Below are 17,381 nucleotides of genomic sequence, written 5' to 3' on the forward strand. Positions count from 1 at the left end.
CACACACACACACACACACACATACACACACATACACGCACACACTCAAATATCCTGCGATAGAGACACTTTCAGCACCTGACACCTCGAAAACAGGAAAAGCATTTCAGTGGGACACAGATGTGTGTGTGTGTGTGTTGGGGGCGGAGCAAGGGTGGAAGAAGGGTAGGCTCAGCTATTTAACCTCACCGGGTACAGAACTTTACTCCATTTGGAGAAGAGAAAGACAAACGTCTACATCATGTCCTACTACGAGGTATGGCTTGTTTCAGCATTTAGGCCTTGTAAACAAAACCTTTCTGGGACTTTGTATGGCTTGTTTCAGCATTTAGGCCTTGTAAACAAAACCTTTCTGGGACTTTGTATGGCTTGTTTCAGCATTTAGGCCTTGTAAACAAAACCTTTCTGGGACTTTGTATGGCTGTCGGCATTTGTCTTGGTTATCATGTTAATCACTAACCAGATTGTATAATTGGTTCTTAAAATTGTGCACATCGTATTTTTTAAGTGTACTCAATTATCCTTCTCTCTCTGTAGCATTTTGTGATACCAGAATCGGATTATGACTACAATGACACGATTTCCGGTTATGGTTCTGGCTTGGGCGATTTCGGCGCTGGATTTGAGGAGCCATGTGACCGTGAACTGCTGAGCCCCAGCGTGCAGCGTGTCTTCATCCCGGTGGTGTACGGTTTCATCTTCACCCTGGGGATCACCGGGAATGGCCTGGTGGTGTTTGTACTGGGCTGCCAGCGGAAGGCCCGCCTCAGCCTAACGGACCGCTACCGGCTGCACCTCTGCGCCGCCGACCTGCTCTTCGTGCTGGCGCTGCCCTTCTGGGCTGTGGACGCAGCACTAGGGGACTGGCGCTTTGGAGCAGTCACATGTGTCGGCGTGCACGTCATCTACACGGTGAACCTGTATGGCAGCGTGCTGATCCTGGCCTTCATCAGTCTGGACCGCTACCTGGCCGTGGTCAAAGCCACGGACACCAGCACCACACACATCCGGCAGCGGCTAGCTCACAGGTATGTGTATGCTGGTGCCTGGCTGCCGGCTGGTCTCCTCGCTTTCCCAGACATGGTGTTCGCTCGGACCCAGGAGGCAGGGGAAGGGGAGATGGTGTGTGCAAGGCTCTATCCGCCAGAGAACGCCCCACTGTGGGTGTCCCTGTTTCACCTTCAGACGGTGCTGGTGGGGCTGGTGGTGCCGGGCCTGGTTCTACTGGTGTGTTACTGTGTGATCGTGTCCAGGCTGACCCGCGGCCCTCTGGGAGGCCAGAGGCAGAAGAGGAGGGCGGTGCGGACCACTGTGGCTTTGGTTCTCTGTTTCTTCCTCTGCTGGCTGCCGTACTGCATTGGCATCACAGTGGATGCTCTCCTCCGCTTGGAGCTGATCCCGCGGGGCTGTACGTTGGAGTCAGGCCTGGGGTTGTGGTTAGCGGTGTCTGAGCCAATGGCGTACGCCCATTGCTGCTTGAACCCGCTGCTCTACGCCTTCCTGGGAGTGGGTTTCAAGAGTTCTGCTCGCCGCGCCCTCACACTTACACGCATGTCCAGCCTGAAGATTGTCCCGCGTAGACGAACAGGCGCCACGACATCCACAACGACAGAGTCAGAGTCATCTAGTCTGCACTCCAGCTAAGAAAGATATTAGCCTATAGCCTAATTGTGTGTGTGTGTGTGTGTGTGTGTGTGTGTGTGAGAGAGAGTAAGGAGAGTAAGACTGCTGGTCAGTTCTTTCTAATGTCTTGAGATTTTTTTTGTAAATATTTTTTGCTTTGCCAGCATTCACTGTTGTTATGGTATGTAAGTATGTATGTATGTATGTATGTATGTATGTATGTATGTATGTATGTATGTATGTATGTATGTATGCTTTAAAAAAACTTCAAACATGTTTGTAATAAAATGTCAAACAAAACCATGATGAATCTTTACTTGGTTCTCTCATTGAGTGGTGTTACGGTGTGTGTGTGTGTGTGTCAGAGAGAAAGAGAGAAAGAGAAAGAGAGATGAGGTGTATCTTTACGCTCTTGAAAGTGAAACAGATAAATCCCCGTGGTGCGGTTGGCCAGTCAAGCGCACTTAAAACATCCTGCTGTGTGTCTGGGCAGGAGAGGGGGTGGACATTTATTGTTTCTCCAGATGTTGTTATGGGAACTGTATACCCCCCACCCACACAGGTAAGGGGCTATGTGTGTGTCACATCCTGTTATTATCATCATGGCATTGCTGCCCCCCTACCCACACATATACATTCACATTGAAAATGAAATTGGCTGATGTTTCAGACCATAGCCACGGGAAGTAGGGGTGCTGATGGGGCTACAGCGCCCCCTGATAAATCACCCCCAAAAATAATACAGACAAAAGAAAAGTAGGAAAAAAAGTATTTCTCACAAAAATTGTTGCACTAGGCCTTTATTACTTCGTCAGCCCAAAACATCTCTGGTGGCCATGTTCAGACGTGTGACACTGGGCCAGGTGTGAGTGATTCATAACAGCAGATTATTTTTTTGCATCTTAACAACAGAAAAATATTCCTGTGCGTGTGTGTATAGGGCAGCTGTTTTCAAACGAGGGGTCCCTGATATGAAAATGTGGTTGCCGGAGAATTTCCAAAATAATAATAATAATTATATATATAGTATATATATATATATATATATATATATATATATATATATATATATATAGTGTGTGTGTATATATATATAAGTATTTGGTCACCTACAAACAAGCAAGATTTCTGGTTCTCACAGACCTGTAACTTCTTCTTTCAGAGGCTCCCCTGTCCTCCATTCGTTACCTGTATTAATGGCACCTGTTTGAACTTGTTATCAGTATGAAAGACACCTGTCCACAACCTCAAACAGTCACACTCTAAACTCCACTATGGCCAAGACCAAAGAGCTGTCAAAGAACACCAGAAACAAAATTGTAGACCTGCACCAGGCTGGGAAGACTGAATCTGCAATAGGTAAGCAGCTTGGTTTGAAGAAATCAACTGTGGGAGCAATTATTAGGAAATGGAAGACATACAAGACCACTGATATTCTCCCTCGATCTGGGGCTCCAAGCAAGATCTCACCCCGTAGGGTCAAAATGATCACAAGAACATTGAGCAAAAATCCCAGAACCACACGGATGGACCTAGTGAATGACCTGCAGAGAGCTGGGACCAAAGTAACAAAGCCTACCACCAGTAACACACTACGCCACCAGGGACTCAAATCGTGCAGTGCCAGACGTGTCCCCCTGCTTAAGCCAGTACATGCCCAGGCCTGTCTGAAGTTTGCTAGAGAGCATTTGGATGATCCCGAAGAAGATTGGGAGAATGTCATATGGTCAGATGAAACCAAAATATAACTTTTTGGTAAAAACTCAACTCGTTGTGTTTGGAGGACAAAGAATGCTGAGTTGCATCCAAAGAACACCATACCTACTGTGAAGCATGGGGGTGGAAACATCATGCTTTGGGGCTGCTTTTCTGCAAAGGGACCAGGACGACTGGTCCGTGTAAAGGAAAGAATGAATCAGGCCATGTATCGTGAGATTTTGAGTGAAAACCTCCTTCCATCAGCAAGGGCATTGAAGATGAAAGTGGCTGGGTCTTTCAGCATGACAATGATCCCAAACACACCGCCCGGGCAACGAAGGAGTGGCTTCGTAAGAAGCATTTCAAGGTCCTGGAGTGGCCTAGCCAGTCTCCAGATCTCAACCCCATAGAAAATCTTTGGAGGGAGTTGAAAGTCTGTGTTGCCCAGCAACAGCCCCAAAACATCACTGCTCTAGAGGAGATCTGCATGGAGGAATGGGCCAAAATACCAGCAACAGTGTGTGAAAAGTCTTCACAAGGTTACAGAAAACGTTTGACCTCTGTCATTGCCAACAAAGGGTATATAACAAATTATTGAGATAAACTTTTGTTATTGACCAAATACTTATTTTCCACCATAATTTGCAAATAAATTCATTAAAAATCCTACAATGTGATTTTCTGGATTTTTTATCTAATTTTGTCTGTCATAGTTGAAGTGTACATATGATGAAAATTACAGGCCTCTCTCATATTTTTAAGTGGGAGAACTTGCACAATTGGTGGCTGACTAAATACTTTTTTGCCCCACTGTATATATATATATATATATATATATATATATATATATAAATTCCATATTATATCGTCTTTGTCTCTCAAAATCATTGTAATGTGGATAACCTTAAAAAACTCAATGAAAATGATAAAAATTCAACCACATAGAGTCCTTAGATCGTGGGAAAAGGCCGCACTTGACAGTTGCACTTGAATCATTACCACGGCGAATGGCTAGGCACGCTACGCTATGAAACCACAGACTATTGCAGAGATTTCGATATGACCGCCCACCACTGATATGGTGAAAACAACGTGTGGGGAGGCAGAGGCTCAGAAACTCACATCAATACCTTTGTCATATAACACTGTGAAACTAAGAATTGATGCTATTGCTAGCAATCAGGAGGAAACTCTGACTGAATGACTTAACATACCCCACCATATACTCTCCAAACGGATGTTCGCTGCGAGGGCGGAGATGCCCATATGCATTGTCTTTTGCTCGCTACATGTCGGGGGATGTTATTCACAAGGCCATATATTTCTGTCTCGGGGATGTTCAGTGTGCTGCGAGGCAATATTGACGAAAAACAGATTCCATTGGATCGAATGGTGGCTTTTGCACAGAGGGAGCTCCATCTATCACGGGACGGCAGACAGGCCTCTGCACTCTAGTTATGAATGTGTCTCCCTCTGCCATATGAACGCATTGTATGATACACCCACTGAGCTATAATGGATACACCGAGAGCAATTGGCGGCAAAATAGTTGAGCGCAGAACTCGGAGATATGCAGCAGGTAACTTCGATTATGAACTACATAGCGCACGCAAAACTATGTGGAGAAATGAGATCAGAGCATGACAATCTTCTATTTCACACCGAAGCTTGGTGGTTTTTGAGGGCAATGTTGGAAAGAGTTTTCGAATTGAGAGAGGAACCGTTGTAAATCGCAACGGATGTAAAAATATAAAAAAAACTTTGTTGAATTTCTGTGTAATGAAAAGAAAATGTGTATCCTTGCCTACTTAACAGAAATATTCGGGATACTGAATGAACTGAACGCAAGCATGCAGGGGAAATGCACAAATAAATCTACAGATGAGTGACCAAATCAGCTAAATCCATTTGACTGTGATCTTGGGTCAGTTGACATGCCAGTGATGGGTTTGGATATCTGATCTTTAAGCATTATTAATCATGAGTTCTAATAGAGACGTGAGAGGTGCCTTAGCCCAGGGTTTACACCAGGAGTTGTCTGTAAGAGGAAGGGTTATGGTGGGTGCAATTAAGCTTGGGAGTAGTTCCTCCATCTTAATCTTTTCTTTTTATTGGCCTGTCTGAGACATGGCTTTTTTTCCAACTCTGCCTAAAAGGCCAGCCTCCCTGAGTCACCTCTTCACCGTTGACATTGAGACCGGTGTTTTCGCGGGTACTATTTAATGAAGCTGACAGTTGAGGATTTGTGAGGCTTCTGTTTCTCAAACTAGACACTCTAATGTACTTGTCCTCTTGCTCAGTTGTGCACCGAGGCCTCCCACTCCTCTTGCTATTCTGGTTGGAGCCAGTTTGCGCTGTTCTGTGAAGGGAGTAGTACACAGCGTTGAGATCTTCAGTTTCTTGGCAATTTATCACATGGAATAGCCTTAATTTCTCAGAACAAGAATAGACTGACGAGTACTTAATTTCTAGACATTTTGAGCCTGGAATTGAACCAACAAATGCTGATGGTCCAGATACTCAACGAGTCTAAAGAAGACCAGTTTATTGCTTCTTTAATCAGAACAACCATTTTCAGCTGTGCTAACATAATTGCAAAAGGGTTTTCTAATGATCAATTAGCCTTTTAAAATGATAAACTTGGACTGGCTATAACAACGTGCCACAGGAGTGGTTTCCGATAATGGGCCTCTGTACGCCTATGTAGATATTCCATAAAAAAAAATCAGCCGTTTCCGGCTACAATAGTCATTTACAACATTAACAATGTCCACTGTATTTCTGATCAATTTGTTGTTTTAATGGACCAAAAAATGGCTTTTCTTTCAAAAACAAGGACATTTCCAAGTGACCCCAAACCTTTGAACGGTAGTGTATCAACAACCGTCGTTGTATGTGACACAAAGATATGTGCCTGCTGGGACATGCAAGTGTATCTGTAGCTGCAGTAGAGGCCTACACATCATTTGCACCTACCAACACACACAGATCAGCTCAACAATATGAGCACCACTAGACTATTAAAGATTCTCACATAACTTGAACTAGATTGCTGTCAAATTTGTGACACTATGCAATGAGTGTAAGCAAGCCACAACGTCTCCAAATGGGAAATATTTTCTGTGTGGGAGAGTTTTACACACACGAGCACACACTATAGCAAAAGAACACGGAGTGGGCGAAACATTAGGCTGTGGCGTTTTATAGTATTCACATCACTTTTACAGTAGCCTATCACTCAACAACTGTGTAATGCAAGTGAATGATTATAGAGTGAATGCTTGCCTACTTCTTTTAGTGGGCTACACACGGTATTGGTCCTACTACTGCGACATACAAAATGTAGGCCAATGTCAACTGGATTCCGGTGCTACATGCAACGTAATGCAACGTAATGAGCTACAAAGACAAAATCAATCTGGCACCTGACACACATCTATTGCCCAGCGATACTAGACTAAAGCTGTACTCAGGAGCGCTAATGAGCTCTATGGGGCACCTTTTGAGACCGAATGTGTTATTCAGGGACGCAAACACAAGCTGGAGTTTGAGATTGTGAAAACCAGTCAACATCCTTTTCTCTCAGGCTCTACATGCGAACGCCTGGGACTGATGCAGTTCACTGTACCAAATGACCTGCACATTGTGGATCCTGTCCAGCATGGACCCCTGTCCAAAGAACAACTACTCAGCAGATATGACAATGTATTCAACATGCCTGTTGAATCAGTGCCTGGGGAGGTACACTTTGAAGTGGATGAGAGCATCACTCCAGTCCAGTGTGCCCAATGTGCCCATTGCAATGAAAGAAGGCCCAGCTGGACAAGTATGAGGCCGATGGCAACATGACATCTGTGACTGAACCAACTGACTGCTACAACAATATGGTCATAGGGAAAAAAACAGAGAAGCTGAGGGTCTGCATCGACCCAAAGCATTTTAACCAAGCACTGAAACGATCCCACTACATCATGCCGACACTAGAGGATGTCCTCTATAACCTTCCCAAGGCCAGGATTTTCACCATGGTGGATGCCCGATATGCATTCCTTCAATGCAAGCTGGACGAAGAAAGCAGCTTCATGACTACCTGCTGGACCCCCTGGGGTCGGAAACGCTGGCTCAAAGCTCCCGTTTTGTGTCTCAGTGGCGCCTGAGGTATACCAACGCAAGCAGCACGAGTTACTGGCTGGGCTCAAGGGCATTGCAACCATCGCCGATGATGGCCTGATCGTAGGCTGTGGTGACACAGACGAAGAAGCAGAACGCGACCACGATGTGAAGCTCCTGGCACTGATGGAGCGCTACCGATCAGTTAAGCTTCGTCTTGGCCTGAAGAAGCTGCAGTTCATGGTGAAAGACGTCCACTTCCATGGCCATATTCTCTCGGACAAAGCTCTGTAGCCGGACCCAGACAAGGTCCGAGCGATCCTCAACATGCCAAACCCGTTTGATGCAAAAGGAGTACAGCGTCTCATCAGTTTTGCAAACTATCTTGCAAAGTTCATGTCACACCTATCAGCAGTCTGTGAGCCTCTGTGCCGGTTGCTTGGATGCTGCCTCAAGAGCGCTCACCCCCACCGAACAAAACTATACACAAATTGAGAAAGAGTGCCTCAGCATTGTCTTCTCCTGCAGCCGATTCCATCACTACTTATATGGTCGAGAGCTGGTCACAGCTGAAACTGACCACAAACCACTTATTGCCATATTCAGTGAACCTCTCCTCAACGTGCCCAAGAGGCTTCAAAGCATGCTCCTGACTGCAAAACTACAGCCTGAAGGTCATTTACAAGCCAGGACCAGAGATGTACATCAGCGACACACTGAGCAGGGCAACAGCACAATGTACAGGCAGAAGCACTGCCTATCTGCGGCAGGCCATCTATTCTCTACAGCAGGAACAACAAGATGTTCAACAGATCAATCAGGCAGACTACTTAAACGTCATAGATCACCGCCTAGCCCAGATCAGGCAACACACTGACATGGACGAACCTTTCACAGTGAGAGAATACTGGACCTTTCGAGATGAGATCATCGTGCAAAATGGCGTCTTGATTCCCAAATCACTACGTCCAGAGATGCTTACCCGCATACACTCCAGTCACGTTGGAGGTGACGCATGCTACCGCCAGGCTCGTGAAACATTATACTGGCCAAACATGCAAGCAGAAATTAAAGACTTTGTCAGCAACTGTACCACATGCAACAGGTACGCTCATGAACAGCAAAAGGAAACCATGATGTCACAGGAACTGCCCACAAATCGCCTGGCAAATCGTCAGCATGGACTTATTCAGCCACAGACAAAAGGACTATCTTCTCATCGTTGATCACTACTGCTCCCTGACTTGTCTGCAGAGACGGTCATAAAGTGCTGCAAGGTGCAGTTTGCAAGGCAAGGTCAGCCTGACAAGGTAATCACGGACAATGGCCCACTGCACAGTTCAAGCGTTTTGCCTCAGAATGGGAGTTTGACCACGTGACCTCCAGGCCTAAGGGCAAGGGGCGCAGAATTGAGACATGAGCCAACTGAAGGTGAGGCTTCTACCCCAAGCTCTCCAGCTCGTGGCCCTAATCCTACCCCTGTCAGAGCCAATACTTACTCACGGGTGGGTCGGCTGTGCAAGCCACTGGACAGGCTTACTCTGTAAGCCAAGACTTACTCACGGGTGGGTCGGCTGTGCAAGCCACCGGACAGGCTTACTCTGTAAGCAAGAGACTGTTAACTTATCTGTTTATAAAAAAGGAAGATGACAACTGAAGTAAAAAGAAAATGTCATGCTTTTTCAACTGTTATGACTTGACTGTTAAGAACTTAATGTTATGCCGTTATGTTTGCACTTTCTATTGAAAAGGATGATGTTACGGAGTCTAGTTGATAGGTAATCGACTAGCCGGACTGTTCCCTGGACTCCGCGTGTAGGGATTTGTACAATGCTTGAACAATGCTATTGAACTTGACATTGGTGTCTGTCTTTATTCCTTTATCCAACATATCATACTGAAACAATGTGCCTCACCCAAATTATTAGTCCTATTGGTCCCTTTCCCCCTCATCACTTAGCCTACTGTTCTGACTTGGTGGTGCACATGTTGCCTATAGCCTGTTTTAGAGAAATGTAATCATCTGACTTGGTGTACAGGGAGAATACTATAAGAACAGCCCATGTTCTGAATTCTGTTGCTGTACATTTCAAAAGTGCTGAACAAATAGCTATGTTAACTACGTTTGTCCTAGCTCGCTCATTAATGTCTTAATCGAAATTACAGATTGCATCTTATCTGCTCGTCATCCCCTTATGCCATAGTTTGTACATCTCAATTGTTAGTAGAAACAACATTTATTTAAGCAAGTCGGACATATCAGCTATGATTTTTTAAAAGGCAGTAATTGAGGCTGAATGAACTGCTGTTAGCCAGGTGTAGCAGTGGTAAGGATTCACTCCATGGTGCAGAAAAGAAAGCAGTTTGTGGGCACTGTTTGTCACCATTATAATGCAATTAATGTACTGTTTAGTGTTTGTGTAGTGGCTTTTGCATCTACAATTGTTTTTTTGTTTTTTTTGAGTTTGCCCCACCTAGATTTACGTGCTAAAATCGCCACTGATGATTACAAACGTCAAGTCATTGCTTGCTATACAGTTTTCGAAAACACAAGTTACTTATCTTTCATATCTGGCGTGATGTTTTGATAACCATGTAAATCTCTCTCGGACAAGGTAACTTTTATTAATATTTTCGGCTGTATTCAATTCGAAAATAGAAATTAGCATAAAAGTTGACATCATGCAAAACTACAAATCCCTGCAAGCTCATGCACGTAATCTCTTAGCTGGCACCTTTGCTAACAGGTATGGTAAACATTTAAAGCTTGCACGAGACAGTTAACAGAATTGTTAATTCAAATAATTTTTGGGGCAATTTATTCCTTACTACGTTTAGCTAACATTAGATAGCTAATCCAGAGATTCTTACCTTTGCCCTCGATTTGGCAGTCTCTTCCAGGTCATCATGGCATTTGGAGTCGTAGCTGTGGGAAATAGGGGTGCTGAGGGTGCTGCAGTACCCCCTGAAAAAAAAACAGTGCCCCAAAATATTTTTTCACAAAAGTAGTGCACTGAGCCTTTATTATTATTATTATTATTATTATTATTATTAGCGGACCAATCGCAGGTAAATACAGGCAAGTCACCTTGTCCAAAAACATCACATCAGGGTAAACTTACATGAAAGACAGCCCTTATTTTATGCAAACAGTTGTATGCTGGTAACAATGCCTGCTTAGACCTTTACCATACTCTGTCTCTGCTTTGTAGTAATCATTGTGTTTGTCTTAATACAGTGTTAATGTGTTAATATAGCTGTCAGGAACATAATCTTCTGTCTCTCCATGTCCCTCCTGAAGAGCACAGAGGCCAAGATCCTCACCTGTAGGACCATGTTAATGTCTTAAGATCTTAAATTTGTCTCTTTTCAGTGGAACAAAATCATTGACTCCTATGTACAGTATACAGTAGTAGTTCCACTGACATATTGTTTCTCCTCGTGTCCCCCACCCCCCCAGGTATTCAGAATGACCCGTGGTCCAGGTTTGTCACATCATTCAACCTGGACAGGATCTGGACTCAGGTTTATAGACATTTTTGCAAACGTATATATATTTTTAAAACAAATACCTTATTACATAAGTATTCAGACCCTTTGCTATGACACTCGAAATTGAGCTCATGTGCATCCTGTTTCCATTGATCATCCTTAATGTTTCTACAACTTGATTGGAGTCCACCTGTGGTAAATTCAATTGATTGGACATAATCTGGAAAGGCACACACCTGTCTATATAAGGTCCCACAGTTGACAGTCCATGTCAGTGCAAAAAACAAGCCATGAGGTCGAAGGAATTGTCCATAAAGCTCGGGACCAGGATTATGTTGAGGTACAGATCTGGGGAAGGGTACCAAAAAATGTCTGCAGCATTGAAGGTCCCCAAGAACACAGTGGCCTCCAAGACTCTTCCTATAGCTGACCGGCCGGCCAAACTGAGCAATCGGGGGAGAAGGCCTTGGTCAGGGAGATGATCAAGAACCCGATGTTCACTCTGACAGAACTCCAGAGTTTCTCCGTGGAGATAGGAGAACCTTCCAGAAGGACAACCATCTCTGCAGCACTCCACCGTTCAGGCCTTTATGGTAGAGTGGCCAGACAGAAGCCACTGCACAGTAAAAGGCACATGACAGCCCACTTGGAGTTTGTCAAAAGGCACCTAAAAGACTCTCAGACCCTGAGTAACAAGATACTCTGGTCTGATGAAACTAAGATTGAATTCTTTGGCCTGAATGCCAAGCGTCAACTCTGGAGGAAACCTGGCACAATCCCTATGGTGAACCATGGTGGGGGTGGAAGCATGCTGTGGGGATGTTTTTCAGCGGCAAGGAGACTAGTCAGGACTGAGGGAAAGATGAACGGAGAAAAGTACAGAGCGCCCAGGACCTCATACTGGGGTGAAGGTTCACCTTCCAACAGGACAACGACCCTAAGCACACAGCCAAGACAACGCAGGAGTGGCTTCCGAACAAGTCTCTGAATGTCCTTGAGCGGCCCAGCCAGAGCCCGAACCTAATCTAACATCTCTGGAGAGACCTGGAAATAGCTACGCTGCGACACGCCCCATCCAACCTGACAGAGCTTAAGAAGATCTGCAGAGAAGAATGGGAGAAACTTCCCAAATACAGGTGTGCTGAGCTTGTAGCGTACCCAAGAAGACTCAATGCTGTAATCGCTGCCGAAGGTTCTTCAACAAAGTACAGAGTAAAGGATCTGAATACGTTTTTAAAGTTTTAATTAATGTGCAAACCATTCTAAAAACCTGTTTTTGCTTTGTAATTATAGGGTATTGTGTGTAGATGGAGGAGGAGGAGTAGGTCTGTGGATCTGTAACCTGGATGCTTTGAGTCGCTCTCGGAAAATCTATGCGTTTGACCTCCTGGGGTTTGGCCGGAGCTCTCCACCCCCTTCTCCACAGATGCTGCCCTGGCCCAGGAGCTGTAGAGGCAATCAGTAGGCCTTGAACAATGTCCTACTGGGACATAGTCTGGGTGGATACCTGGCAACGTCTTACATCATCCAGCACCCTTCTAGGTGAGAGGCCATGTTATTGTTCACTCATGTTGATGTCAGTATGTATTATGGTATTGCCTTGAAGCTAATGCTTGATGCACATTGACAGTGCAAACATGTGTACACTAGGGCCGTTGTGTTGACCATATTACTGCCACACCGGCAGTCATGACCGCAGTAAAATTCTACTTGACCGTTGAGTCCGGGTAATATTTTCTTATGCACTCTGGACATGCGTTAGTACATTTACATTTAAGTCATTTAGCAGACGCTCTTATCCAGAGCGACTTACAAATTGGTGCATTCACCTTATGACCTCCAGTGGAACAGTAGTGCATCTAAATCTTTTCAGGGGGAGGGGGGGTGAGAGGGATTACTTTATCCTATCCTAGGTATTCCTTAAAGAGGTGGGGTTTCAGGTGTCTCCGGAAGGTGGTGATTGACTCCGCTGTCCTGGCGTCGTGAGGGAGTTTGTTCCACCATTGGGGGGCCAGAGCAGCGAACAGTTTTGACTGGGCTGAGCGGGAACTGTACTTCCTCAGTGGTAGGGAGGCGAGCAGGCCAGAGGTGGATGAACGCAGTGCCCTTGTTTGGGTGTAGGGCCTGATCAGAGCCTGGAGGTACTGAGGTGCCGTTCCCCTCACAGCTCCGTAGGCAAGCACCATGGTCTTGTAGCGGATGCGAGCTTCAACTGGAAGCCAGTGGAGGGAGCGGAGGAGCGGGGTGACGTGAGAGAACTTGGGAAGGTTGAACACCAGACGGGCTGCGGCGTTCTGGATGAGTTGTAGGGGTTTAATGGCACAGGCAGGGAGCCCAGCCAACAGCGAGTTGCAGTAATCCAGACGGGAGATGACAAGTGCCTGGATTAGGACCTGCGCCGCTTCCTGTGTGAGGCAGGGTCGTACTCTGCGGATGTTGTAGAGCATGAACCTACAGGAACGGGCCACCGCCTTGATGTTAGTTGAGAACGACAGGGTGTTGTCCAGGATCACGCCAAGGTTCTTAGCGCTCTGGGAGGAGGACACAATGGAGTTGTCAACCGTGATGGCGAGATCATGGAACGGGCAGTCCTTCCCGGGAGGAAGAGCAGCTCCGTCTTGCCGAGGTTCAGCTTGAGGTGGTGATCCGTCATCCACACGGATATGTCTGCCAGACATGCAGAGATGCGATTCGCCACCTGGTCATCAGAAGGGGAAAGGAGAAGATTAATTGTGTGTCGTCTGCATAGCAATGATAGGAGAGACCATGTGAGGTTATGACAGAGCCAAGTGACTTGGTGTATAGCGAGAATAGGAGAGGGCCTAGAACAGAGCCCTGGGGACACCAGTGGTGAGAGCACGTGGTGTGGAGACGGTTCTCGCCACGCCACCTGGTAGGAGCGACCTGTCAGGTAGGACGCAATCCAAGCGTGGGCCGCGCCGGAGATGCCCAACTCGGAGAGGGTGGAGAGGAGGATCTGATGGTTCACAGTATCGAAGGCAGCCGATAGGTCTAGAAGGATGAGAGCAGAGGAGAGAGAGTTAGCTTTAGCAGTGCGGAGCGCCTCCGTGATACAGAGAAGAGCAGTCTCAGTTGAATGACTAGTCTTGAAACCTGACTGATTTGGATCAAGAAGGTCATTCTGAGAGAGATAGCGGGAGAGCTGGCCAAGGACGGCACGTTCAAGAGTTTTGGAGAGAAAAGAAAGAAGGGATACTGGTCTGTAGTTGTTGACATCGGAGGGATCGAGTGTAGGTTTTTCAGAAGGGGTGCAACTCTCGCTCTCTTGAAGACGGAAGGGACGTAGCCAGCGGTCAGGGATGAGTTGATGAGCGAGGTGAGGTAAGGGAGGAGGTCTCCGGAAATGGTCTGGAGAAGAGAGGAGGGGATAGGGTCAAGCGGGCAGGTTGTAGGGCGGCCGGCCGTCACAAGACGCGAGATTTCATCTGGAGAGAGGGGAGAAAGAGGTCAGAGCACAGGGTAGGGCAGTGTGAGCAGAACCAGCGGTGTCGTTTGACTTAGCAAACGAGGATCGGATGTCGTCGACCTTCTTTTCAAAATGGTTGACGAAGTCATCTGCAGAGAGGGAGGAGGGGGGAGGGGGAGGAGGATTCAGGAGGGAGGAGAAGGTTGCAAAGAGCTTCCTAGGGTTAGAGGCAGATGCTTGGAATTTAGAGTGGTAGAAAGTGGCTTTAGCAGCAGAGAGAGAAGAGGAAAATGTAGAGAGGAGGGAGTGAAAGGATGTCAGGTCCGCAGGAGGCGAGTTTTCCTCCATTTCCGCTCGGCTGCCCGGAGCCCTGTTCTGTGAGCTCGCAATGAGTCGTCGAGCCACGGAGCGGGAGGGAGGACCGAGCCGGCCTGGAGGATAGGGGACATAGAGAGTCAAAGGATGCAGAAAGGGAGGAGAGGAGGGTTGAGGAGGCAGAATCAGGAGATAGGTTGGAGAAGGTTTGAGCAGAGGGAAGAGATGATAGGATGGAAGAGGAGAGAGTAGCGGGGGAGAGAGAGCGAAGGTTGGGACGGCGCGATACCATCCGAGTAGGGGCAGTGTGGGAAGTGTTGGATGAGAGCGAGAGGGAAAAGGATACAAGGTAGTGGTCGGAGACTTGGAGGGGAGTTGCAACGAGGTTAGTGGAAGAACAGCATCTAGTAAAGATGAGGTCGAGCGTATTTCCTGCCTTGTGAGTAGGGGGGAAGGTGAGAGGGTGAGGTCAAAAGAGGAGAGGAGTGGAAAGAAGGAGGCAGAGAGGAATGAGTCAAAGGTAGGCGTGGGGAGGTTAAAGTCGCCCAGAACTGTGAGAGGTGAGCCGTCCTCAGGAAAGGAGCTTATCAAGGCATCAAGCTCATTGATGAACTCTCCGAGGGAACCTGGAGGGCGATAAATGATAAGGATGTTAAGCTTGAAAGGGCTGGTAACTGTGACAGCATGGAATTCAAAGGAGGCGATAGACAGATGGGTAAGGGGAGAAAGAGAGAATGACCACTTGGGAGAGATGAGGATCCCGGTGCCACCACCCCGCTGACCGGTAGTAGTACGACCATCGACCATCGGGTCGCTAATGGCCTGGTACTCAGGGCTCTATTGTCCCTCTAGCCAATCTGACATCAATGCAAAGGCAATTGAAAATCACATCAAAAACAGTATGTGCTTTTAAAACTCACCTCACTGTGATTGATCAATTTGAAGAAAGAAGTTCAACAACAGGTTGGAACTGAGTGCAGAACATGGTCGTTGTGGATGTTGTTTCAAAGCCTAACACAACTAAATCAAATCACTTTTTATCGGTCACATACACGTGTTTAGCAGATGTTATTGTGGGTGTGGCAAAATGCTTGTGCTTCTCGTTCCCGATAGTGCAGCATTATCTAACAAGTAATATCTAACAATTTCCCAACATACACCTAATACTTACAAATCTAAGTAAAGGAATGTGGACGAGCAATGTCAGAGCGGCATAGACTAAGTATAGAATATATGAGATGAGTAATGCAAGGATATGTAAACATTAAAGTGACTAGTGTTCAATTTATTAAAGTGGCCAATGATTTCAAGTCTGTGTATTTACAGTTGAAGTCGGAAGTTTACATACCCTTAGGTTGGAGTCATTAAAACTCGTTTTTCAACCACTCCACAAACTTCTTGTTAACAAACTATAGTTTTGGCAAGTCAGTTAGGACATCTACTTTGTGTATGACACAAGTCATTGTGTCCAACAATTGTTTACAGACAGATTATTTCACTTATAATTCACTGTATCATAATTCTAGTAGGGCAGAAGTTGACATACACTAAGTGGACTGTACCTTTAAACAGCTTGGAAAATTCCAGAAAATTATGTCATGGCTTTAGAAGCTTCTGATAGGCTAATTGACATAATTTGAGTCAATTGGAGGTGTACCTGTGGATGTATTTCAAGGCCTACCTTCAACCTCAGTGCCTCTTTGCAGCATCGCTGTGCTAGTGTTGACTATTTAACAGTCTGATGGCCTTGAGATAGAAGCTGTTTTTCAGTCTCTCGGTCCCAGCTTTGATGCACCTGTACTGACCTCGCCTTCTGGATGAACAGGCAGTGGCTCGGGGGGTGGTTGTCATTGATGATCTTTTTGGCCTTCCTGTGACATAGGGTGCTGTAGGTGTACTTGAGGGCAGGTATTTTGCCCCTGGTGTTGTTGGGCAGACCACACCACCCTCTGGAGAGCCCTGTGGTTGTGGCTGGTGCTGTTGCCGTATCAGGCAGTGATACAACCCGACAGGATGCTCTCAATGGTGCGTCTGTAAAATGTTTTAGGTGACAAGCCAAATTTCTTCATCCTCCTGAGGTTGAAGTGGTGCTATTGCGCTGCCTTCACCACACTGTGTGGGTGTGGGTCTGTGTGAGTCTGTGTGGGTGGACGATTTCAGTCTGTCAGTGACGTGTATGCCGAGGATCTTAACATTCCACCTTCTCCACTGCTGTCCCGTCGATGTGGATAGGGGGGTGCCCCCTCTGTTATTTCCTGAGATCCACGATAGTCTCCTTTGTTGACGATGAGTGAGATGTTATTTTAGTAGGTTAGCCTACTACTGTTGTGTTGTCTGCAAACTTGATTATTGAGTTGGAGGCATGCTTGGCCAAGCAGTCATGGGTGAACAGGGAGTACATGAGGGGGCTGAGAATTCACGTTTGTGGGGCCCCAGTGTTGAGGATCAGCAAAGTGGAGGTGTTTCCTACCTTCACCACCTGTGGGAGGCCTATCAGTAAGTCCAGGACCAAATTGCACAAGGCGGGGTTCAGACACAGGGCCTCTAGCTTAATGATGCACGTGGAAGGTACTATGGTGTTGATTGCTGACCTATAGTCAATGAACAGCATTCATACATAGGTATTCCTCTTCTCCAGATGGGATAGGGCAGTGTGATGGTGATTGCATCGTCTGTGGAACTATTGTGGCGGTAATCAAATTGAAGTGGGTCTAGG

At 46.4% G+C, this 17,381-nt stretch overlaps 1 protein-coding gene across 1 annotated transcript; it reads left to right on the forward strand.

The window, feature by feature from the left end:
- Positions 1 to 154: 154 nt before the first annotated feature.
- On the forward strand, positions 155 to 1,929 carry LOC115101728 (C-X-C chemokine receptor type 4-like). Its single transcript, XM_029621197.2, has 2 exons — positions 155 to 256; positions 538 to 1,929. Exons 1-2 carry the CDS (start codon positions 242 to 244, stop codon positions 1,642 to 1,644), a joined length of 1,122 nt encoding a protein of 373 aa, XP_029477057.1. The 5' UTR covers positions 155 to 241; the 3' UTR covers positions 1,645 to 1,929.
- The last annotated feature ends 15,452 nt before the right edge of the window (positions 1,930 to 17,381 follow it).

Source organism: Oncorhynchus nerka, linkage group LG20 (genome assembly GCF_034236695.1).
Source record: "Oncorhynchus nerka isolate Pitt River linkage group LG20, Oner_Uvic_2.0, whole genome shotgun sequence".
Lineage (NCBI taxonomy): Eukaryota > Metazoa > Chordata > Actinopteri > Salmoniformes > Salmonidae > Oncorhynchus > Oncorhynchus nerka.